Source organism: Bidens hawaiensis, unplaced genomic scaffold, assembly GCF_021521415.1.
Source record: "Bidens hawaiensis isolate Kalapana, Puna unplaced genomic scaffold, B.hawaiensis_p1.1 tig00032476_1, whole genome shotgun sequence".
Lineage (NCBI taxonomy): Eukaryota > Viridiplantae > Streptophyta > Magnoliopsida > Asterales > Asteraceae > Bidens > Bidens hawaiensis.
In genome coordinates, this window is record NW_027505254.1 from 50,739 (window position 1) to 77,878 (window position 27,140).

Below are 27,140 nucleotides of genomic sequence, written 5' to 3' on the forward strand. Positions count from 1 at the left end.
GGCTTCTTGGACCATTTTGGGTCCCGTGATTTGAGCTTCACCGATTTCGTTCCAACAAATCGGGGAACGACATTTACGACCGTAAAGAGCTTGAAAAGGAGCCACATCAATGCTAGAGTGGTAGCTATTGTTGTAGGAGAATTCGATGAACGGAAGATGAGAATCCCAATTCCCACCGAAATCAAGAACACATGCTCGTAGCATATCCTCGAGTGTTTGGATTGTACGTTCGGATTGACCGTCCGTTTGAGGATGATAAGCGGTGCTAAGATCGATACGTGTTCCCAAAGCTTCTTGAAGTGAACGCCAAAAATGAGAGGTAAAACGGGCATCGCGGTCGGAGATGATAGACAATGGCAAACCGTGTCGGCACACGATTTCCCGAACATAGATTTGAGCAAGCTGCTCGACAGAATACTTCTCGCGGATCGGAATGAAATGAGCAGATTTGGTTAATCGATCGATGATCACCCAAATGCTATCGTTGCCTTTTTGGGTTTAGGGTAATTTGGTGATAAAGTCCATAGCAATGTCTTCCCATTTCCAAACGGGAATCGGTGGATGCTCGAGTAGACCAAAGGGTCTTTGATGTTCGGCTTTGACTTTCGAGCAAGTAAGACATTTAGATACAAACAACGCTACGTCCTTTTTCATACCCGGCCACCAAAAGGTAGCACGAAGATCGAAGTACATCTTATCCGCACCGGGATGAACGGAATAGTGCGAATTATGAGCTTCGTCGAGAATACAAGTACGAAGGTCATCGCGATCGGGAACCCACAAACGATTGAGAAAATACAAAAGACCATCGGGTTTGGTTTCGAGTTGAAGTTCGGCTCCACATGACATTTCGTCATAATGTTACCTTCTTCAACGGAGGTGCGTTGAGCTTGAAAGATACGAATTTGAAGATCGGTTTGAACAATGACGCTTAGAAGCAGAACGGATTTAATATTAACCTTTCGACTTAGGGCGTCGGCGACAAAATTCGCTTTACCGGGGTGGTAGCGAATCTCGCAGTCGTAATCACTAAGTAATTCGGCCCATCGTCGTTGTCTCATGTTGAGATCTTTTTGGTCAAAAATGTGTTGAATGCTTTTATGATCGGTAAAAACCACACATTTTGTTCCATAAAGGTAATGTCTCCATATTTTGAGAGCGAAAACGACGGCACCAAGTTCGAGATCGTGAGTCGTATAGTTCTTCTCGTTGACCTTAAGTTGTCTTGATGCGTATGCGATGACTTGACCTCGTTGCATGAGAACACAACCAAGTCCTTGGTGGGATGCATCACAAAATACAACAAAATCGTCGTTTCCATCGGGAAGAGTTAGAATAGGAGCATTGCAAAGCATGTCCTTGAGAGTACAAAAGGCTTCCTCTTGCTTCGAACCCCAATCGAAGGGTTGTCCCTTATGGGTGAGAGAGGTAAGAGGCAGAGATCTTGGAAAAATTTCGAATGAAACGCCGATAATATCCGGCCAAACCGAGGAAGGATCGAATTTCCGTGGGAGTCGTTGGAGTTTTCCAATCCTTAACAGCCTCAATTTTAGCGGGATCAACATGAATACTTTTGTCGTTTACGATATGTCCCAAAAATTGAACTTCCTCGAGCCAAAATTCACATTTGGAGAATTTGGCATAGAGTTGTTCGTTTCTAAGGAGCTCGAGAATGGAACGCAAATGATGTTCATGTTCGGCTTTGGATTTAGAGAAAATAAGGATGTCTTCAATAAAGACAATAACGAATTTATCAAGGAATGGTTTACAAACGCGGTTCATGAGGTCCATAAACACCGCGGGTGCATTTGTTAACCCGAAGGGCATAACCAAAAATTCGAAATGTCCATATCGAGTACGGAAAGCGGTTTTTGGAATGTCTTCTTCGCGAACACGCAATTGATGATAACCCGATCGAAGATCAATTTTGGAGAAACAAGTTGCGCCTTGAAGTTGGTCGAATAAGTCGTCGATACGTGGCAATGGATAACGATTTTTAATAGTAAGTTTGTTGAGTTCTCGATAATCGATGCACATACGAAACGAACCATCAACTTTGTCTTTCACGACACTTACTTGAAAAAATTGAACTTAGGGGATCATATTTTTGAAAATATTGTGATACCCGTCCATTTCTTCACAAATCTTTATATTAAAAAGTTGTCTTGCTAGACGGGATTTTTAAGTTTCTTATCTCGACCCTGTATATTTTGAAACATGGAAAAATGTGCATAAAAAAATTTGTCTTTTAAAACCCGAATCTTTGAAATTTGTACGAATGAGACGGGTATTTAGTATATTCTTACTTGTTCGTCAATATTTACATTATATCTATCTTCATCAATCCTCATTCATTCAATATTTTCATAAAATTCTAACTCTTCAAATCATGAAGTTTAAGAGGGGTGATCAAGTGGATGTTATGGATATGGGTCCCGGGTTCGTTGGATCCAATTATCACGGCAACATAATCTCGACGTTCGGAAACGAGTACATTGTTCAGTTTCGCACGCTGCTGGAAAATGATGACTCCGGTCCTCTTCGAGAGTTTGTTAAGGCCGAAAAAATTCGGCCAAAACCTGCATCTGTGGAGGTGAGTAGTTTTCGTTTGGGTGAGATGGTCGATGTTTATGCTAATGACGGATGGTGGACGGGAAGAATTATTAGCAATCGGTGAGAATGAGTATATTGTTCATTTTGATCTCTTAAGTTCAAAATTTTCAAGTAAGTGTCTTGAAAGACAAAGTTAAATGGCACATTTTTCTATGAGTTTAAAATATATAGGGTCGAGATAAGAAACTTATATAACCCGTCTGGCAAGACTACTTTTTAATATAAAGATTTGTGAAGAAATGGACGGGTACCACAATATTTTCAAAAATATGATCCCCTAAGTTCAAATTTTTCAAGTAAGTGTCTTGAAAGACAAAGTTGAATGGCACATTTTTCCATGAGTTTAAAATATATAGGGTCGAGATAAGAAACTTATATAACCCGACTGGACAGAACGCTTTGGAATATAAATTTTAGTTTAAAAATATGGAGGGATCCCTCAATATTTATAAATTTATGATCTTATTGGTACAAATTCACCCTAAATGCGTCTTGAAAGACTAAATTTAAAGGCACATTTTCCTATGTTTGTGGAAGTTGTGGGGACACGTTAGGAAACATTAAAAGACCGTCTGGCAAAACTGTTTAATTTCAAGAACTTTTAATAGGAAATATGGACTGGTCCCCCAATATTTTTAAAAATCTCGTCGGATTTTGACACTTGTCTAAATTTTTTGGTCGGAGGATTTTTTCAGATCTCGTCTGTTCAGTCCAAATTAGATGAGCTATTTTGGGAATATCTTGAAATTTACAGCTATTTTGCACTTTCTCTCTCTAAAAAAAGGCTATTTTGAGAATTTTCCCAAAATCTTTTACTCCCCTTTGTCACTTAAAAGGGTTATTTTTTTATTTTTTATTTTTTTATTATGTTTAGACTACCAAACTTTCTGAATTATAGAGATCCGTTGTCTCACTATGCCAGACTATTTTGTTTTAAGTGGGTCCACGTTAGATCTAAGCAATCTATCCCAAATACTCATACTCGTGCCCGTACACGTACATGTACCCGTACCGATTTAGCCAATTCGGTACGTGTATTGATACTCATTTTGTTGAATTTTGGTACATATACAATCAGGTACATGTACGGGTACGGTACGGGTACATTTGATATTTTGTACCTGTTTGGAGTATATAAGGGTTTTATTGAGATTTTTCATATTTAATATATAAAATAAATTATACAGCCATGTTATTATTGAACATGTGCCAAACGTTTCTTCAAATTTAAATAATATAATCCAAAACTCGAACCAACAAACATATCATTTAAAGTCGGCAACCGAATTAGGGTTCTTCAATAATATTTTATCATTAAATCGACGGCCATTTTTGTAACTAATTTGGTACCCGTCACGTACTTGTACAAGTACTGATTCACAGACTAATTTAGTTGTTTGTTACTAGTACCGGTACCGGTTTCAAGATCGTCGAAGATTTGGAAATAAAAAAGAAAAGCGGTACAAAAACGGATACTGTACCGAAATACATGTACCAATACTCGTACCCATACCCATACCATACCGAAAAATTTGGCTTGGGCATACTGCGGAAAACCATACCACCGGCTGCCAGTAGTTGTGCCGAGCAGAACTCTCTGACATAACATACGGTGGAACAAAAACCCGGGTGGGCTCAGGATTCGAACCGATAACCTCACAAGGCCTAGCTCAAATCCTTCATTATCATAATTCACCAAAGTGACACAAATAAGGATCGAACTTGGATCTCCAGTATCCACTTGACAATTCCAAGCTTTCCTACCACTAGACCACAAGTGGATACTCCACTTTGATACCTACCCATTTTTTCTCTCTTTAAACCTAAATAATTAACACACAAAAAGTTAGCATAAAATGATAAAAGAATAAATAATGCATGCATACCCATAACCTTATTTGCCCAAACTTGTACCCTACAAACTTGTACCCTACACTTGGAAAGGTCATTCTTGGTCAAGGGAAAAAGGATAAATAATAAAATACACCCATCAAATCTTTCAATAAAAGATGAAAGATTTCGAATCTGAACAAACCCTTTTGTATAACAAAAGCAGCTAAAAAGACCATTGGTGTAGAAACATGTAGAAGAGCGAAACCTGCACTTTGAATTCACATCAGAAACAAACACGTTCAATAAGACAACAATATCATGCCATCTTAAAGTGGGTATGGGGGCTGTTTTCTCCAAGAACTGTGCTAAGTTCAAGGTTGTCAAGTAGAAAAACATTTTCTGCTGCCACCTCTTAAAGTGGACACCCGTGAACTTTTCGGGTTTTTCAGCATGGTTAGCCATTGTGGTCGCTCCCACATTGGCTAGGGTGGTCAAATGGACAGCATGGGTAGCATTAGAAGTGTTTGGGGTTGGTCATGTCATTCTTGCAACAGAAAACAGACCAAGTTAGTAACTTAAAAAAATTCAGAAAATTCTGAAATTTGCCAGATAAATTTATCCCGTGCGAGATAGCTTTATCTCGTGCGAGATAACAAAACCAGCCCAAAAAATGAGTCTTTTCTGATTTCAGAATGCTAAACCAAGAACGAATCTGTCTAAGTCCAACTTCGAAGATCCAATTCTTGATTCTGAGACCAAAACAGAAAAGAAAAAACTGTTTTTAAAACATATACTTGAAACAAAACTGGTTTGGATCAAAATAGAATAGTTTCTGAAAATTTAAACAAAGTTTTCACGATAAGCCTCGTGCTAGATAGCCAAAAACAGCCCAAAAAGGAGCCTTTTCTGATTTCAGAATGTTAAACCAAGAACGAATCTGTCTAAGTCCAACTTTGAAGATCCAATTCTTGATTCTAAGACCAAAATAGAAAAGAAAAAACTGTTTTTAAAACATATACTATTTTGAAACAAAACTGGTTTGGATCAAAACAGAATAGTTTCTGAAAATTTAAACAAAGTTTTCACGAAACGGTTTTAAAAATATTGTTTTAAGATTGTAGGAACCGAATTCGTGAATTGAGTAAATAAACAAAAAATTAACAAACAGTTTTATTACTCATACAATACAACACAAGAATCTGAAATACAATACAGAATCATAGAAATAAACCAAATACAATACGAAAAAAAAAATATAAACAGTTTGGCTGAGGATCGTGTTGAACACGGGGCCCTTAAAACAATATTTCGAATCTCCCAAGAGAACTCGTTGTTTCCCAAGGTACAACAGCCGGAGCAATAGTACTGCCGAAGTTAACCGTAAACCTGAAAAAGGTTCGAATAAAAGAAAACCAGAAATGTAGAAGAAGAATAAGTTGGAAAAACCTTGCAACAATGCTTGTGTTGTGTGTAAGGTTTGGTGTGTGTTGCAACTTAGTTTACCTCTCTATTTATAGAGGAAAAACAAGACACAAGTTTTTTATCCCACCAATGTGGGATACACCACTATAGTATTTTCTTTCAAATACACACAATCACACATCGATATCCCATTCATCAATGTCTATTAGTGTGCATTTGTTGTGTCATAACAACCTACTAATGCACACGTAACAAATTTCCCAACATCTAGTACAACAAGTCTCATTTTGGTTTATGACAAAATTGGATGATTCATACATAATTCATTAATAATACTCCGTATATGTTATGTATCGATCTCTAATATCACCTTACCAACGGATACAGAGTTGATCGAAGAGTTAGTAGACTTCTACTTGGATCAAGACAGATGGAAACAAAGCAGTAAAGGCCCAAACATAAGTTGCATATAACATCAATTATGCTACGACTGGAGTCCAATAAGCTGTATACGGAAAGATCTCAACGAGCTAGCTAAATAATGTGGCAAAAAGTAATAGGCCGTTAGGCCTATCCCTTTCCAAATTTTCCAATTCATAGTGTGAAAATGCGTAAAACACTAAATTGCATTAATCGGCGCGTGTATTTATTTCTTTACTTTCCGCATTTAATCACAAGTTTTAAATTAAAAAGACTTAACACTACCTGTCAAATTTGAATTTTATATAAAATGACCTTGTGGTAAAAACTTTTCCTTGAATAATATACTACTTTTTTTTGAATTATCTCCTAAATTAATCTTTTTGTGATTAACAATGTTTTTTGCATCATAATTAAACTGAAAAACTCCATTTCAAGTGTTTGATAATTGACACAGTCTAACATGACAACAAAACACAGAAAGTGGGCCATCTAGTTAATTAGAATTTAACACACAGACACACACACACTAGCTTGACTAACAACATGCATGTGGTCTAAGATAAATGATTCCATTTTACCTTTATCCTTTAATCAGTAACAAGTACTGAGCCTCACATGGTTTATCCACTTTTCACTTAGAATTTTGAATGAAATGTCTGTAAGTGGCTGATTCCCACCCAACCCCCACAAAACACACACATTCAGTAGGTGTAAATTAAATTTACAAGTGGCAATGGATCAACCTCATGATTTGTAAATAAAGATTGGTCTAAGGGCATTTGTTCCTTTTCATGTCTGCTCAACAGTGAACAAGTTTTGTTTTTGTAGGTGTTAGTTTAATTAATTACTTGTTTACACATAGGCACATTTAGCTATGTCAGATCAATAACAAATTAAGTCACTGTTAATATGGGGCATGCATGCCTGCTTTAGAGATTTGTCAAAGTAATATTTTTTTATTCATTATTCTGTGATAAAATATGTCATATATATGCCACCCATGTTAGAGGGGTCTTCCTTAAATTAGTGCCAAAAAACTGGCTCAAAGACCTAAACCTATATATAAGAGTATGGTAGAAACTTAAAATATACAAAACCCTAGTATTAATTTTATTAAAATAACGTAATCTAATCAGGACCTCAAATTAAGGAGGAAAGACTCGCTAGAGTATATTCTAAGTAGTAAGGTTTGGATCAAATACAAATGAAATTAGCGTATTAATTGTGAGAATCGAGTAATTATATATACAAGTAGCGTAATTATATAACACTTACATAATTATCCTACTTGTATATATAATTACTCTACTTGGTTCTCACAATTAACACGTTAATTTCATTTATACGTTAAGTTTCCCTCCCTAAGTAGAAAGTATTTAGTTGTAGACATTCATGACTCAGGCAATGACCGGCTAGGCCTAGGGTAGGCTGTTTACACACAATCTGTTTATATAACAATGGGCTGCTTGTGATCAGTAAAACTGATGCATAATCTAAGTGGTCTAAGAAATCAGGTTTTTGACTTTAACTGAAAATCGAACAAATTAACACCTCCATGTTATACGGTCACTACTAGAAAATAGGTTCTTTCCTACAAAAAAATTCCTACAGCATATTAATTCCAACAAGTTGAAGATGAATTTCCAACCAAAAAAAAAATAGCCATGATTTTGCTATATATAGTATTTCAACAAAATAACAATACGATTTTTCTTTAAAAAACTGTTGCCAACTCTACAACAACAAAATAAATTTATCAAATATGTATTATTTTTGTTGGAAAACATTATAAACTTTATGGAAAAAGTTGTTGGAAAAAGCTTGGAAACGAGTTTTCCAACGTGTTTTTTCAACGCAACTTTTTTATAGAAATCGTGAGAAAATAGGTTTCCTAATAATTTTTCAATGAAAACTGCTATAAGAAAAATGGCTCATTCTCGAATAGTGAATTATGTGGTTTCATAGGCCCTAAAGTAAAATATAAAAAAGGGGCACTCCAATGTTAGCCTCATAATTATTATTTGACCAAGTATGACTGAAATTTTGTCATTTGTGTACGTAGTTATTAATAAGTTGTGGACATATTTTAATATGTTCAAAAGTATATGAAAGGACTAAATTGGCAACACGATAAAAGTTTGTTTAGTTTTTTAATTATAATATGATTAATGGTAACGTCTTTGGTCAGCACATTAGGGGTTACATCTGTGAATATGGTGTGGGTGATTAACTGTGAGATATTGTAAAAAGTTTTTAACTTAGTTTTCACTTGCAATGATAAGGTGTTTATCGATTTTGTGCCTTGAAGTGGTATAAGAGTTTAGTGTAATCGCGGACCAAGCTTGATGTACATGGAATTGAAACCAAGATCCAGCCGTCGCAAGGAAACGATCAAGGACGGAAAGGAAGATCAATGGACTGCCGACCTATTGCTTCAAGAAACTATGTTCGATCTTGCTTATTAATTTCAGGAACCGCGGAACCAAAGCCGAATCAAACTAGCTTGCTGCCAAAGTTAGTGACTATATTTGGGACCAGAAGACTGATGTTCAATTTTCTGGTTAAACTATTCATATTTCTATTTTAAGTTGGAAATCACATCTGACCTGTGATCCGAAGGACTTATCAAGAACTGACGAGGATCAATGGTTGATGAACAAGAAATCAAATTACAGTTACGGCTCCGAAATTAAGGTGGTGATTGTTTGTAATTCAGGATCGTATTCACAAATTGGTGAATACGAAAGAACATAAGTTGACAAATTGGTCAAGTTGGATTTGTTTAATATGATTAGTACGGTAGTGGCTTGGTCACCAACTTAGCGTTAGATCTATACGTATGGGGCTTGAGTAAAGGTTTTGAACGGTTGATCAATAAAGAATTATTGTAACGAGTTTTTAAGTCAATTTTCTCTTGTGATCTATCACAAGGTTTTTATCGATCGGATTCGAAAATTTAGTTTTATAATCGAGTGTTCTCTAAGTTCATTATCGTCTTGTTGTCACGATATCTTGAATATTATGATCCGCCAAATGCCATCCGACTATCCGAGTATCCGACTTTATTCCAGCATGTTTGACAAATAAATCGAGCCCATATTTTATAACTGGGTCTCATAATTAATAAAGCCCAGTTTCTATACTTTGAAGTTAGTTCTTAAAGCCCAGTTTTCAATTTTACAAAACAAAAAAAAAACAATAAATAAAAATAAAAATAATAAAATTGAAATTAAATAGTTATCAATATTCATGTATTCATAAAAAATATGTTATGTGTATATCAACAAATTTCGTTTATTAATAGAACTTACACACTTGAAACTCATGTTTAATATTAAACGTTAAAAATTAAAAAAATAATAAATAATCAAATGAGTTTGATTATTATAATGCGTTTTATCTATACTATATATAAACTACGAGTGAAGGACCTCTTAAAATTTAAGAAATATAAATTGTATTACATGAATTACAACATATAATACATGTATTAAAGTAAAGTAGTTAAGGGGACATAGTGGTATTTTGCACAATCATATAAAACCGTTGAAAACAACTTATATTAATAGCCCCTCAACTTTAGTTAACTATTTGTAAATATAAGTAATAGTTTCAACTTTGGTCCCTCATCTTTACTTATATACTTGACAAGTTTATTTATTTTTTTATTTACTTCTATATCTTTATATATTTTATGATTTAAGAAAAACGGAATTTATTGTTGCGACGTGCTTATTTTTGTTAACGTTTTGACATAAAAATTGTTCAATACTGAAATAATAAGTAAAATGTACAATTTATTAATGCGTTAATGTACAACTCCTCTTATTATTATTATTATTATTATTATTATTATTATAATAGACATAGTTGATATCAAAAAAATGTTTTAGCCACCAAAGTGAATGTGCATTTATGCATATTATATAGTAAGATAAGATAGAGCAACTGAAAAACTATGCCATACAAAATTAAAGAAAGCAGACAAAGTTGGAAGTGTTGATAGTCAAATTCGGATCACCTACAACCAAGCCCCCGAAAGATTATGGGTATTCATGAATAGTAATCCATTCTCACATAAAAGTTGACATTTTGTTACATTATAAAGTGTGAACTGGAAAATTAAGAAAAGACGGTATAGGAACAATTGTCTAGCTTTCTATGAAGTACATATCAAACACTATAACATTTGACGTATGAGAGATTATTGTAATAGTAAATTAATTATACCAGTACGTTATAAACATTAAATTTAATATTCAACTTTTGCTAAATTCTGACTTATCTATTTATTTTTTTTTGTTTCGCTTAAAAAGTCTATAATGGGCTTATGTATGCGGGTACGCATACATAAACCTCTAGAGACAGTTTGTTTTTTTAAGACCTGAAAATTACTTTTATGGTCTTAAAGCTAACATCCAACTTTTTCACACCCTACCAACACCCACTGTCCACCACCGCAACCACCACCCATCTTCCGCCGCCACCACCACCACCCATAGTTAGTCATCACCACCCACCGTCCACCACCACCATCTATAACCACCACCACCCACCGTCGGCACCACCACCATCGTTGACCACCACTACCGTCTACCACCACCCACCATTCCCCACCACCGTCGTTCACACCTACCACCATCGTCTTCCACCAATCTTCCACCACCCACCACGTACACCACCACCAATCATGTTAGCCGTCTACATACGTTAAAAAACAACAATCTTCCTCTTGTAGACTACAGAGATTTGGTCCAAATATTCTTCTACAGATGTGTGCAAATATAGTCCGCAGACTACAAATATTCTACCTCTAAAATACAAACGACATCTTAATAAAATATATCACTCCAACCAAAAAAATTGCTAAAAAAAGTATTTTTCTAAACACTAAAGATTATAACAATCATGAACTAAATAATAATAATAATTGTAGATACATAAATAATAAATAATTGTAAATATATGAGAAGTCAAAGTAAATAAGAAAAGTTAAAAGCAAATGGCAGTACATCATCATCCATATAACAGGTGGGGGAGGTCACACGTGTTATAGTGTGTAAGACTATTCGTAATTGGGTGATAAAGGGAGGTTTTGGGCGAATTTGAGCGCGTGTATTAGCATTTTAACGTGTCTAATGTGATTGGCTCTACTCGAGTTTAATTTGGAGCCTAGCAGAGCTAGCTTGGAATGAAGTTCAAGTCGAATTTGAGCTAGACTTGGGTCGGCTCCGCTTGACTCATTAACAACCTTTAAGTGTCGTTCCCCGCTACATCGCGCGGGCAAACTACTAGTATACATATAATACACGTTTTGTACATAAAAAGTATTTTTCTCTAAAAATATGAACTACTGGTAAAAAAATTAAACGACTTAACTCTGTTGTTTTTGTTCCTGCTATTTTATGTGTGTATAACCTTACAAAATAGATAGAACAAACTTAACTGTTGTAACCGACAATTAAATATAACTGAATTTTAATCGGTCAATAAATCATATTTAATTTATGCATAATTTAAAGTTAGATCAGTACTTGTTTCCATTTTGTGGTTCTCTTTTATCTATATGTTTGTATTTTTTTTTATGGATAATGATTAATGAAAAATGTAAAAAGGTTTTCTCAAAGTTGTAACATGTTTAGTTAGAGAGAATTTTATTAGGTACCAATGGACCAAAAGGTATACTTGCTCTTTTAAATCACACAAAGAATAAGAATAACTTTATTATAGACCATTTGCCAAGCCACAAGTTTTGCTTTCATTCCATCTTTTAATTATCTCCCACCAAGTTGCTTCACATAGTATTTAACCTTTTAATACCCTTAGGCATCTAAACATCAATCCAAACATTTGATATATTTGGTTATACTTTTTCATAGCTAGCCATCTAAAGCCTAACCATCGAAACAATGTCGAAGACAAGCTTTCTTGACATGCAATACAACATCTCAAAGCGTAAGTACCTTCGTAAGCCGTCTAGGATGTTCTCGAGCAGTGATAGACAACCTTCTGGACTGCCTATATTCCAACCAAACGTGTCTGAGATGAGGCGTGTTTTTGACAAGTTTGATCGCGATAAAGATGGTAAGATATCAAGGAGTGAATACAAGGCTATAATGAGAGCACTGAGACAAGGGGGGACAGAAAGGGATGTACAAAAGATCTTTGAGGTTGCGGATTTGGATGGTGATGGTTTTATTGATTTCAAGGAGTTTATGGAGGTGCAAAAGAAGGGTGGTGGGTTAAAGGCGATAGATGTTCAAAGCGCGTTTAGGACGTTTGATCTTGATGGGGACGGGAAGATAAGTGTTGAGGAAGTTTATGAGTTGATGAAGAGGCTTGGGGAGAGGTGTAGCTTGCAAGATTGCCAGAAAATGGTGAGAGTTGTTGATTCTAACAAAGATGGTGTTATCGATACGGATGAGTTCATGACGATGATGACTCGAAACATGAAGATCTAAATAAATTGGTATTGTAGATGTATTTGGCCTGTGATGTAACCGGATAGTTCTATATCTAATTGTTACTAAAATCTAAGGTTAATATGTCTTTATGTAAAAGTATCGCCTTTGTACTTTGTATTTCAGTAATAAATTAAAGTGTTGTGTTATGTTTGTATATGTTTAGTATCTTTATGAATAGTTGCAGGACTAGTTATTTCATTCCTATATAACACGCATCTTAAGTTCTTAAGATGTTCGTGTGCCTCGTTTTGTAAGTGATTTTTTTTTTCTTATTTTGTTCATGGTTTTTGCAATGACTTTTACACAAAGTCAAGTCTCTCAATAACTTATGGTGATACTTTGTCACAAAATATGGCAAGACTAACGAAGTCTAGATGTAGTTACCATGCTATTTTCACCGAAGGATCACCAACGAAATGGTAACTGAAGGACCATTTGCTAACTTGTACCGACGAAAAAGTTGTAGATAATTAAGCTTATATTACTAAAAATCAATAATATATATAGTCACTGTTAATGTAAATACAATGTACAGATGATAGAAAAAGAATCGTAAACAAAGAATCTGACTAAATTACACATTGAAAACATCAATTGTTATATTTTATCAAATCACAAATAAGACCATGTGTATTGTAAGGACTTCAACTAACAACCAAAAAAAATAAAAAAAATACTATCACGTCACTACCATATAGGTGGAAGAGCATTCACTAACTAAACCATCAAACTTGTGTAATGGTTTACGTAATAAATTAATAAAATCTTAGAAAATAAAAAAAATTAACACAAAAGCATGCATTCGATTGGTGAACGCATTACGGAACCATGCTCAAGAGGCCCTATGATGCCCACAACTAGGCATGCAAACAAACCGAACGTTCGGTGAACTGTTCCTGAATTATTCGGCTGGAAGTTCGTTTATTTAATAAACGAACGAACACGAACAAAAAATTTGTGTTCGCTTAATCAAACGAACGAACATGAACACATGTTTCGTTCATTCATTTATGTTCATTGAGCGTTCGTTTATGTTTGGTTATATATGTTCGTTTATGTGTTAATAGAAAATAATTAAATATATTTTTGGATAAGTTATTTACTTAAAAATTTTATATGTGTTCATTTATGCTTGTTTTTCATTTATAAATGTCCATTTATGTTTGTTTATATTTGTTCAGTTATGTTAAACGAACATAACCGAACACACGTGTTCATTTTTTTAAATAATCAAACAAAAACTTAAATATTCGTTCAATTAAGCATCCGTGTTCGTTTAAAGTTAAGTGAACAAATACCAACATACCCTTGCTCATATTCGTTCGATTTGTTTACATGCTTTCATTATTGACGGTGATTAATATATCGGTCTCGATTTCTTGGTTTTGCCGATATTATTTGTGTCCGTGAACCGTTCGTGAACACATTCATTTCCTTAATAAACGAACACTAACATAAAATCTCATTCGGTAAATGTTCGTGAACAAATTATTTCCTTCGCGAACGAACATGAACAAGGTCTTGTTTGTGTTCGTTCGGTTCGTTTATAGCGCTACCCACAACACTCGATCGATCTAATTGTTGCTAATTGTTCACAAATCAACTAATAAATCCAAACATTGCAAGGTACAACAAGCTCAGGGTTGTAACTTGTAAACCCATATTTTTCAGTCAGTTTTGAAGCAAACAGTATACAAAACCCTAATCCCCTAAATCATCTTCAATTTCATTCTTCTACCGCACGCAGCCAACAATTAATCAATTTCATTTGCAGAAGAGAAGATATGAAGGTTTTCGAACTCTCTGGAACAACTCTAGCACTTGCTCTCTTCTCTGACGTCACTAATTTCAAGTACTCTTATTCTTCAATCTAACATCTGTTAACCTAATTTGTATGTATGTAATTCTTAATATATGCTTTGTTCTTGCTTTCAACATATCAATTATTAATCTTTTCATTTTCTTAACTGTTGTTTACAATTTCTTTATTATTCTTTCATTGCTGTTCAATTTTTTGTTATTGTAAATGATGAAATTGTTATAATTATGTGACTTAAATGGAATACATTTGGCTGTAAGAGAACCAAACCGAACGCGGACAAGGGAACGGTTCACGAACAGCTAACCGAACAAAGTTTCTTGTTCATGTTTGTTCATTAAAAAAATGAACTTGTTCGTGAAAGGTTCATGAACATAAACACAACTGAACGGACACGACCTCTGTTCATGCTCGTTTATTTAGTTAATTGAGCGAAATTTCTTGTTCATGTTCGTTCATTTGTTAAATGAATGAACGTAAGCGAACTTCCCGCTGAACAACTCATGAGCAGTTCAGCGAACGTTCAGTTTGTTTACGGTGCTAGGAATACGTATGAAACTTGGTTACTATTTTGTGATTATTTGCTTCAAGTCGGCTTAAATGGAACAATTATGAAACATCGTTATTATTTAGTAATTTTTTTCTTGCTATTATTTTCTATATATCTTCTGTTTAGCTCTCGTAATTTTATTTTTTTTAAATGTAAAATTTGTAAAAGGATTTTATAAAAATGGAACAATAATGAAACTTTGAGTGGTTTTTATAGTAAAAAAGTTTGAATGACTTTAGTGAAACGCTGTATAAACTTGGTTATTAGGTGAGATATATTATCGTTGTCAAATATCTAAAATACACTTTGATACTTGCAAAGGAACTATTGGAGTTGATGCAAGCTGGAACACTAGAGCCTGAAGTAGCTCTTCTCAATGCATCTTTGGTACACATGCTTTAAATGTCTTTTATACGAATTTCTCAAATATTCAATCGTTAACACGGATTTCTTGAAATGTTTTTTAGATTCCAGATGTCTTTCCTGTTTTAGCAGCTGCTCATAAAACACTGGTATCTAAATCAAGGGACTCGTTGACTACTCGTACCCTTCACTCTGAGCTTGTTTATAACTACTCGGGCTCTAAACATGTAACAACTCTTTAACTGCAGCATCATTAGAATACATTAACCTTATATATTTTATATCAAGCGTTATGGTTACATAATTTCTTTTAAGCAGATTTCTGAATCGTTAAAACGTTGTGGAATATCTGATACCATCACGTATGTTCTTGTGGCTCGGTTTGGTGCTTCTGAAGAAGAGGTGATATTGTTTAACCAGTGAATGAGTTTATATTAATTTGTTATTGGTCAATCATGTGTGCCTTAAGGATGATTTGTTGTTTGTTTAGATGATTGCCGTTAAGACACTTATCAAAGGCAAGGAAATTGACTTAGAAGAGTTGGAAGGAAGAGCAAACAAACCTCAAATATTAAAGGTGTGAAACTGTGTATTTAATTGCATTAATTCAATAGTTGCATGAAATATAGTAATAATATTTTGTTTTACATTCAACAGCATTACAAAATAACAGGGGTAGAATTGGGCATATCAACTCTGGGAGATGCTATAACATGTCGGATTGCTGCACGTTATGCGCTGTGAGGGTATTTGTAGGATATTTAGAAGATGAAAACTGTGTTAGTTAAAATATTTTAATCTGTTTGTACAACTTGAATATTCAACACATGCAACAAACTTGTTCTTAATGTTGTTGTTCACAAAATGTTATCAGTTTGCCTGTAAGAAGATTAACAGATACATGCAGTAAAACTTGATCATGCGACTTAATATCCATGAAATTTTGTTTTATGTACTGTCAATACTATTGAAACCCAAGTGGCACCAGTTATATATCTGGAGGAATATACACTCTGTTTTTTATTCTTTCTGAAATAGATGGTTTGGTGTTCCTGACGACCGGCACCAGACTGTTTCGGGCCAACCAAATGAACCACAGTGGCATAAGTAGTCGCGTGCCATAAGCTTTTTTTGCCACTTTTGGGTTCGAAATCTAGTGAAGTTCGACCATCAGCTGGTGAATAGATGTCACCAAGGAGACATGTTTTACACCATCACGAAATACGGCTTCATACCTCCTTGGTGAATGGTAAAATGAGACATGGTTCACCGCTTCAGTATCCGCATGGCAGAATACACAAATGGAAGCGGAGACTTGGATGCCTCTAATGACAAGATTTGTTTGCAATGGTAGCCTGTCAAACAATACCTTGGATGCCTCTAATGGCAAGATTTATGAGCAACGGTAGCCTGTCTAATAATGCCTGCTTACAACAGTTGTGTTCTTGTAAGGTTTGACCATGACCCGAGGTTTACCAGTTGATGAGCAACGGTAAAGTTATCAATACGATTATAAGTCATAATATAGCTAAAATACGTAAAAAGTTATGAGCAACGGTTGCCTGTCTAATAGTGGGTCAATGAAATGCCTTTGGGCTTGCATGGCTATGTCTGATTGTCTGGTCATACTTAATGGATTTATTTGTTTTCCGTCAACTTTTTACTTCTTTTTCACCAATGGCATGATTCATAAATAAATAAATAAATAACATATTTAGAGTATAATAATGTGAAAATGCTATGAAAATGGTCAAATATGAGGAATATCATGTGATAAATACGTGTATAATTTAGAGAACATCAAGCATATAGGTGGAATGAAATATAGGTATATATCTCATAACAAATGATGAAATAAGAGGCATGAGTGTCAAACAACATGCTAATATGTCTATGAGAACTTAAGCTAAGCCATGCATATAGATTAATGAATATGTATGTGTAAAGATGTCCAAGGTAAGTATCATGTAACTTAATGTGATGATGTGTTTGTCGTAAATTCATCAGTAGTAATTACTAATTACTAAATGCCACAAGGTTGATTGCGTATTCAAGTTGAATGTTGTAAATCACTAGCTGATAAATGATTGAATTAATCATCCACAAGTTGTTTAAAATATCTATTAGGTTGTAAGTTGGTCAAAGATATTTATATGTGACTCTAAAGTCGTAACATAAGTATATGTTGTCAAAAGACTCATAAACTTTATACGTCTCCTAAAGTTATTATTATGGTTATAAGTCGTTATATAGCTCATACATTACGTATATATCGCATGCGGATAAATTATATAAAAATGTGACTCTGAAGTCGTAATAAAAGAGCCTCTTGTCAAAGTATTCATAAACTTTATACGACTATTAAAGTTATCAATACGATTATAAGTCATAATATAGCTAAAATACGTAAAAACTAAAAAGTATATAGCCTTTAAATTTGAAAGTTGATGCATGATTATTAAAGTCTTAAAGGTTTGTTGACATGCTTGAAGATTCATGAACATGACACAATGATTGATATGTGGATGGACCATGGTCTGCAAAAGGTTGAAAAATGAAGTCATGCAACTAGATTGTAAAAGTTTCAAGTTTCTAGAATAAAAACAAGTTGCTAAATCTTTGCCAATTTTGGTAAAAAAAAAGCATGACTTCATCTAATTCTGGATGGTTTTTCCTTTTTTTTTTTATTATTTTTATGAAAGGCTCTGGATGCTAATTGGACGATTGACTAGGTTATTGACTTGTTTTTCTTTTGGGCAATTTTATTATTTGCATCTTTGATATATATCATAATTTGAAAATTATTTGATTTAATTATCTTTTTAGGTTTTGGACGTAACCTATACCAATTTGTTAGCTAACATTGATCGGTTCTTTGTACATACCAACACGTTTCAAAGGAAAAAGTTTTGTGTTTTTTTTTTTTTCGTAATGTTACCCATGAGTTATGCAACAAATCAACAGAGTTACCGAGATTTGATTCACTACACGATTACTCAACTAATAGGATTAGGAATCACAAACTCTTAACACGGAGTTACCACATCGAAAATTGTTTTGCCCTAAATGGTTTCACTGTCACTGATCGTGAATTTTGATCTGTCTAAAAATAAAAAAATGTTTTAAACCAAGTCTGCTGCTTCACTTCGTTTTGAATAATTAAATTCTTTTGGCAAGATGACAACGTTCATTAACAGCAAAACTAATATATCGATCAAAAGTGGTTAACATAGTACTCAAAACACACCACATACATCACATAAATTATTAGTTATTACTATATAATAATTAAGAATTTTGGTATCGCTAAACCTTCACTGAGTCACTTGTCGCCTTGGCAACACCATATTCATTCATTGCATTTTGTTTGTCTGTTTTTTTTTTCTTTCTTTTTTTACTTCCATTACCCTAAAGAAAACCAACCAAATGTTAATTTTGTTCTAGTTCTGGTATCGTAACGAACGTGACGGAAACTGACTGAATTTATGTAAACTCAGCGTCTCAACATCCGAGTCTTCTCAACGCCTGAGTTTTACCGTCCAACGCCACCCCATTGGTCCACCTCAATTTTTATAATTTTTTTGTTTTTATTTCCGGTATCATAATGCACGTAAAGAAACCAATCAAATTCGTATCGACTTACCTTCTTAACGTCTGTGACCGAAAACAATTGAGTATATCACCACCCGATTTTACCAACATCTCCAACACAACACGCCGAATAAAACATTAGTTTGCATACAACTCAAACCTTAAAGCTCAAAGACATTATGCCATCCATAAAGTGATTTACATTTATAGCACTAATCAATTATTTAAAAAGGAAAAAAAAAAGGTAAAAACCTTAAAATCAATTATAAGTTTATTTTTATAACCCATAATCAAACTCAACTTTCCAATCATAATTTTTACCAATGAATAAACTGATGAAATTATATTCTCTTACAAAGTGCATATTCATGTATGATTTTTCACAAGTCAAGCCGAGCCTATATTCTGGGTTGAGAACCGAGCCGAGCCAAGCTTCGCCGATCAACTAAAACCCGTATTTTATACAAACCAAGCTAAGTCGAGCTAACTCGTATACAACTCTCTTTCTAAAAACTAAAACATGTTCTAGCTGCAATTGATCTTCTGGTGGTATCGGGTGACGGTCAAGGCTTAGCATCTTTAACGGCTCGTGTCTGAAACCTGTCTCAAATGGATTTTACGTGATATGTTTCTTCCTAGATAATAGTGGTAGATATAAGTTGAGAACTGAAACGTCAAAATCAATATAAATACCTGAGATTTCATCTAAAACAGCTCGCATCGCACTGAAAAGAAAAACATGTTCTAGATAGTTTACAAAATGGGTATATTTGGATTACCACGTCGCTCCACGTGGCATAATTATAATCACACAGTCAAGTCACGTCACGTCACGTAGCCAGATATTTTTTTAGTTGTAATCATTCAAACACTCCCGGCAAACCACTTTGAGTTGAATCAACAATCCTCATCCAATCTTCATCCTCTTTTTCCACCAATACTGTCTCCTGTTTTTTCATCGATACCAGCGCTCGTTGTTGGTTTTCTGCCTTTTCTGGCAACGAGCGCTGTGCAATTTCCGTGTAATCAGTACACGGAAAATTAAGCTTCGCCCTAGCTCCCCTAAACTCAATAGCTGCTCGGTCATAAGCCCGAGCAGCTGCCTCTGCCGTCGCAAACGTACCTAACCACACCCTAGCCGCTTTTCGTGGGTCTCGAATCTCAGCTGCCCATTTCCCCCATGGACGTTGCCTTACTCCTCTATAATTCTTTTTCTTTCTAACCGGACCGACCCCGCTTCCATTGCTCGTTTTCATATCCTCAGTAAAAAAGTTACACCCTAGACAACCATTAATCCCACAAACCGGGCATGGTTGAGGAACAGGAACTGCCAATTTTTCGGCTTCGGTGGTGGGACTGGTGATGACAGTATTACTTGTTTTGTGAAAAGGCGAAATGAATCGAGTCTGTCGACCGATGATGACGTCTTTTAGGGCTGCTACCATGACCGAAGTCTCTTCGTCGTTGGTTAGCCGCCTCCACGGCTCAAACGGCTTAGCCGGTGGCGCGTGGTGGAAACTGGTAGTCGCTTGGTTATTAATATTATGTTTGTTGCTTGGTCTCTCCATGGTGATATTATTTTGTGATGGTTAGATGGAAATGAGAAGGTGGTCAAACTATTTATACTAATGGTTTGATGACATGTCTGCCAGCTAGGACACAGTTCACACACGGGTTTGAGTTTTCTTATGTTGGTTTGTGTGCACGTGGATAAGGATGTTTGTGGTTTTGTCACTTTTGTGTTGAAACGTCAGGGTATAAATAATGCTTATGTAGCAAATTGGGGTACTTGTGGGCATAGGTTTAAGCCACGGTGGCAAGTTTCTAGAATTTAGGTAATTGACCGTGTGAAGTAAGTTGACTATGCCTAACTGTCAGTTTGGCCGGTCAAAGTGTCAAACCACCTGAACGACCGCGTAGATCTTTTTAAAAATGAAAAAGGAAAATAATAATAACAAATATCTACTTTCTTAACCACAAAGATTTAATTCCAAATAAAGACAAGCATGTTTACACTTTATACAATTAGGCATGATTGTAAAAATCTAGATTAGGCATTAATAATTTCCGATAGTAATACTCCCACCGACTAACGGCCGATTAATCACTATTTGGTTATCGGTCAAAATTTAAAATTTATAATATAAAATATGTTGTGTGTGTATTTGGAAAATTACATATAAATTCCAAATTAGTTAATCTTGATTAATAGCTAGTTCATATCTCATCGCTCGACTAGCACAGTGATTTCGACAACAATAGGCACTAACAATGTGTTCCCCGGTTCATTAATCGAAAGAAAGGAAATGAAAGGAAGGTATTTTCATTCATTTCCTTTATCATTTTCTTTTCTATTCATCCCATCTTATTTCCTTTTCTTTCATTAAAAAAAAACACTTAGGGTATGTTTGGGATTCCTTATTTACACCTCCTTATACCTTATATAAGGAGTTTTTCATAAGTTACAAAATCCTAACTTATGAAAACTTCTTTTTTCCTCCTTTAAAAGATTTAATAAGTTATGTTACCCGAACACTATTTTCATCTATAAAAGTTAATAAGTTATAAGGAGGTAAAAATAAGGAAACCCAAACACCCCCTTAGAAACACAACATTTTTCATGTTTCCTTTATTTTCATTTCCTTTCTTTCTTTTAATAAAACTCGGAAACACAACGTAAGTGATAGGCAAGGGCACCGCAACCCAATGGGAGCTAGGAGGCGCTTGATTAGTTTTTTTATTACTTAACAGTTAACAATATATAGTTCAATCATATAGAGTTACGTCAATCTATCAGGCAGGTGTTCAAGGGCGTTGATTTTAGGTGAGATGTTCTCAAGAATCAAAAGAGTGTATCCTAATGTAATTAGTTTAGTCAATAATCTATTTAAAGGATTTGTTGGCCATCTGAAATAATAAATATAATAAAGAGACACCGACAAGACGGCATTCAATTTGTATGTACACGAATGCAAGAATTGGTTGAATATTTAATTTCGATGTCTATATATTACTCACATCTTTAAGGGATAACGTGAAAAGTAATCTTATTTAATGAGAGGTCCTACTTGCAAAAAGTTGATGCATAAGGATATACTAAACGAGTGTCCATGTGATGCAACGGGTCTTTGAAGACGGAATCTATTAATCACGTAACAATTATGAGTGTTCATTGTTCGGTTTTAAAACCTTGAAACTGGTCATCGGTTTGCTTTCCCGGCTGGGTTGTTTACTTTCAGTCGTTTTTTTTTACTTCCTTTATTCTTTCAAGTATCATATTTTGACTTAGTTGGAATTGATGATACGGTTATATTAATAATCATTTTTAGCAAATTTTATTATCAAAGCATAAACTCTTAAACCAAACCAGAATCAGATGCAGACCGTTTGTAACAGTTTGGTTTCAATTTTTAATGGTTTAGTTTTCGTTTAAAACAATAAAAACCGGCATTGAACACCCCTACGTAACATATTTTTTTCAATTGACAAAATTATAATAATATTATATACAAATTAAAGAGAATAAAATACTCGTTTTTATGGTGCAATATTTTACAAAAATATTAACGTATGAAAAACTTATTGTGTTTAAAAATTGTGGGTGAGAAGTTGGTTTAAAGTTGAAACTAAAAACATGATATGGTTAAAGATGAGGGGGCAAACTTGTAAGTTGAGTGAATTGTTTTAAAAGACAAGTTTACCCTTAATTACACATGTACTTCATGCTTTAAGTGTTGTAAATTACCTAAAATTAAGTGTCTTAATTTGCCCTTGTTTGATGTATTATATATAGTATAGATAGTAGACGGACTTTTATGGGATAGTTTTGCATTATGTGATGTTACTTTACTGTAGGCAATGTTTTTAGACCCAGCTCGAATGTTGACCCGGACGTCTTACCGGGTCAAAGGTCAGACTGACCCGGGAGGACGGACCAGTGTTTGACCCGAATGATGTCATAAATAATTTAAATATATAATTGCATATGTATATAATTCATATACATATAAAAAATAATGATAACCAAAAGTAATAATAATAACAAACTTTAATGTTTATCTATGTTTTATACATTGTTTTTTTAAATATATATGATTTATGTTTGATCAATAGAGACATCAATGAAACTTGGTTGGTTGGCTCATGTGTAATTATTAAAGCTTCTATCTTCAAAATGACCCAGGTTTGAATATCGGCATGCACATTTCATTTTGTATTTAATGAACAAATGGGTTTTACCGGTTCACCCGTTGGGTCAACCGGTCCGGGCCGACCGCTCACCCGCAAAACCGGCCGGGTTTTTCGAAAACGGGCCAAATACACTGACCCGACCCCGTATATGGATCGGGTCCTGGTCGGACCGGTCCGACCAGACGGGTCAGGTTTCAAAACACTGATTGTAAGGTATTTTTTGATTTAAAGGGGTATAGTAGATGCACAGAATCATTAACTCATTATTATTTTATTTTTTTATTATGTGTATTTTTAATACCAATCTTATTTATTTTATATATACACATCATATACGATATGTCCGATTCATTTTAAATATATATGATATATACTAAAAAAACCCGGGTGAACACCCAATACTTGACGAGTTTTAGGTCAGGAATGAGAAAAACATTTTTAATCAGGTATGCGTTGAGATTATCTAAACCCATTCTAAACTCCGCCATTGCCATCCCTACCATTCACCTCTAATTGTGACTGTTTTTAAAAGACTAATTAAAAAAAATAAATAATAGCCCACATATATCCATGCCACATTTTATTTTTCAGACCAATTTTAATCATTTTATTTCTCACCACCAAATTATTCGATTAGTCTTTTTTAAAATTTATCCTTTTGGCGTTATCAAGTTCCAACAACTCATCGTCAGATGTCACACGACTTAATATTCTACACTTTCTTTATGTAATTGCACAAGCAGCATTAAATCGATAAGTTCAAGATCCCGCATGGTTAAAAGTACTTGTACGTAGAGATCATAACGCGTCACATGAACATCTCTTATACTATTACTATGCTGAAGTCCCAATTTTGACTCTGGAGTGTTCAAAACAAGGTTTCTGATGTCGAGAGAACTTTTCTTAAGAATAGTTGATGATACTGAGACAAACTTATCTTTTTATTCTTTTCTATAAAAAAAATGTTTACGTTATTTAAAAAAATAGTGTTTACATCAAGACAGAAGACAAACAGACAACAATCTATACCAATGGCCATTTCAGACAAACTTTGAATATTTTCAAGCCGCATATGATGCTAGATGGAAGAAGAGTTTTTTCGCCATCACATGTGTGCACATCCACATTACGCCGTCTAGTTAGGACTTACGAAGAGGTCTTGTGTACGTCCGAAAGAACATCAGTAAACATCTACAAAACTATTGGGATGATGTTTTGGTTTATTAAAATACACAGATTTGTAAAATGGTTATGATGGCCACCAATTGATCTCTAACATATGTGACTATCAATACATACACTATACTAATAACATATACATTGTATATGATTGCACTAAAGTGTAATCCATAACACGTGCATCATATTCAATAACATAATATCATGTAGTGTGACCACCAAGCACATACATTGTCAACATCACACTTATCATGTAGTAAACACTCGGCTTTTCACGCCTTCTAATCTTTAAAATGAAATATAAGTAAAAGAATGACACCGTTATCAATTTCTAACTACAGCTAAATTACTTGTCTGGTGACGTAAATAGTCATGAGGAAAATATAGAAAATATGGAGCTTGGTTTGAAGATCAGGAATACCTTATGCCTCTCGGTTCATTTAAATTCTTGTAGTGAGATCGTTACACCTTTATCCGAATCACAAACGAACCTGCAAATCAGTTCATGAAAAAAAATATTGTTTTACTGATGATAAATTAAAAAATATATAGGCTGAGCTTGAGTCAGAAGGATTCTTGAAACGTACAAGCGGGAAGGTTTGAAATATCGGCTGTAACAGCACAAGGTATTCCCAAGGTTGAAAGTGCACCCCTTATAAGTCCACATGGGAAGTAAAGATGCATGCTTGTTGCTTGTGCTGGCTTGTTTGCTGACATGGCAGAAGGTTCTAGACCAGCACCAGAAATATCTACAGATGAATCCGCTGATACGCGTGAAAGCCACAGAAACTTATTATCCTGCAATACAAATGTACCCTGCAACAAAAGGTTTAAATAAAGAAGCCAACATATGTTACATATACATCTTTCACAAAGTTGTAAAATTTGGGATTTTAAACCAGAAACTTACTCTATGGTTAGTCTTTAAATTGTCTATCGGCTTCTTGAAAAGCTCAGACCAGAAATCTTTGCAGATAAACTTGATTGTCTCTAGGTGATCAGTAAACCGTGGTCGATCAACTGTATATCTAACAAGAATCATAGCTCAGAACTTATGAAGAAGTGACATGAAATCACCACTAATGTTTATATTTTGCCCTTAGTTTAAAAGGAAGTATAATGAATAAGATTGACACAAGATAATATGGATTGACAGAATTTGATAAGTTCCAAGTTTCAACAGACATTCACAATATAACAATCAGATTCTAGAGATAACAGTCACATTTTAGAGTTGTGCACTAATGATGTTAAATACAACTAAAGAGATTGATGTAGGTTCATAAAAAGTTCAATAGATAGTTTATAACTCAAATTCAAAATGCATATATGTAAAACCTTGAATGATTCTTATAATTAACATTTAACAAGATCACAAATAACTACAGCAAACTAACCTTAAAATTCTTCAAACTGGATTATCCAGTCTGGATATGCATCTTTAGCATGGCTGTAAACGAACCCAACGTTTGACGAGCTGTTCGGCGGGAAATTCATTTATGTTCGTTCATTTATTAAATGAACAAGGATTTTCATTCGATTAACTAAATGAACAAACATGAACAAGAAATTTCGTTCGATTAACTAAATAAACAAACATGAATAGAGACTATGTGTTCACTTATGTCCATTTATGTTCGTTAAATTTTGTTTGTTTATGTTTGTTCATTAAAGATTTTCAATATCTTTTAACAACTTTCCTAATCTTATCATAGAGATTTAAGCAAAATTATTAACCATAAAACAAAAATATACATGAGTATTATGTGATCAATTTATATCTAAAATTAACATATGAATATACAAACTTGGTAGCTGGACCGGACTGTTGACACCGACCATTCTTAATTAGCCAAATCCAATAAAACAATGCCGTTCACTAACAAGTTCATTTTCTAAATGTACTTACACCTTCAGCTAGGTGTTCGTGAGCCATTCGCTTGTCCGATAAAATCTAAACGATTGTGCGAATCGGATCGTTTACAGTCGTAATCTCATGATATAAAGGTAATACAAATCCACTGGTTTACATCCTAATTTATTAGACGGAACCCTAGCTTAGATGTACCAGTGTTGGTAAAAGTCAAATAACTGATCGAATAATACAAATACGCTTCAATAAAAAAACTAACATAATTTATATGTATATGTTTATTATACCTTTCGGAGAGCTGGTGGCCGACCTGGTATCCAATTGCTTCGATTCTCCGAGCAGCAAGCTCCGGCTTACTAGCGTATAACCGGTTACAATAAGACGATACGATCTCCGTTATCAACCCGTCCATACAGCTTTCCGATACTTCTCTCACCATTTTTTATTTCTTATTTTTTATTATTGTGTGTGTGTGTGTAGAGTTTGTGCAAATGTGTCAAGCTGATCGCGAGCTATCAAGGATCAATGAATAGCTCGGAACGAGCGGAGTTTGAGACTAGTATGGGGAGATCATTTAGACTTGTCGAGACTTAACGAGCCTAGTGTGTTTTTAAGTTTGAACGGTTTTGGACTTCTATGTATTAGTTTTACACTGCACAACCAAGCTCAAGTCGAGTTTTGGCTTTACTACGCATGGCTCGTTACGTTTTGCTTAAAGTCTATAAAACTAATTAAAAATGTATATAAACTAGTAGATAATAATAAACGAGTCGAGCCCAAGACAAGCTTAAATGTTGGCTTTGGGAGGGGCGGGGGTGG

At 34.4% G+C, this 27,140-nt stretch overlaps 3 protein-coding genes and 1 pseudogene across 3 annotated transcripts; 2 read left to right on the forward strand and 2 right to left on the reverse strand.

Annotated features, from left to right (window-relative positions):
• Positions 1–11,958: 11,958 nt before the first annotated feature.
• LOC143611901 (calmodulin-like protein 30 pseudogene) lies at positions 11,959–12,752 on the forward strand (annotated as a pseudogene).
• Positions 12,753–14,520: 1,768 nt separating this feature from the next.
• On the forward strand, positions 14,521–16,382 carry LOC143611907 (uncharacterized). Its single transcript, XM_077086011.1, has 6 exons — positions 14,521–14,612; positions 15,450–15,511; positions 15,592–15,714; positions 15,806–15,889; positions 15,978–16,064; positions 16,145–16,382. The coding sequence occupies exons 1-6, from the start codon at positions 14,540–14,542 to the stop codon at positions 16,229–16,231; spliced, it is 516 nt and encodes a 171-aa protein (XP_076942126.1). The 5' UTR covers positions 14,521–14,539; the 3' UTR covers positions 16,232–16,382.
• A 3,526-nt stretch (positions 16,383–19,908) lies between these two features.
• Positions 19,909–20,800, reverse strand: LOC143611905 (ethylene-responsive transcription factor ERF109-like). The gene has a single exon (XM_077086010.1). The coding sequence runs from the start codon at positions 20,644–20,646 to the stop codon at positions 19,939–19,941; it is 708 nt and encodes a 235-aa protein (XP_076942125.1). The 5' UTR covers positions 20,647–20,800; the 3' UTR covers positions 19,909–19,938.
• A 3,909-nt stretch (positions 20,801–24,709) lies between these two features.
• On the reverse strand, positions 24,710–26,783 carry LOC143611904 (uncharacterized). Its single transcript, XM_077086009.1, has 4 exons — positions 26,609–26,783; positions 25,359–25,476; positions 25,036–25,264; positions 24,710–24,939 (listed from the first exon to the last, which is right to left on the reverse strand). Exons 1-4 carry the CDS (start codon positions 26,758–26,760, stop codon positions 24,911–24,913), a joined length of 528 nt encoding a protein of 175 aa, XP_076942124.1. The 5' UTR covers positions 26,761–26,783; the 3' UTR covers positions 24,710–24,910.
• Positions 26,784–27,140: the final 357 nt, after the last annotated feature.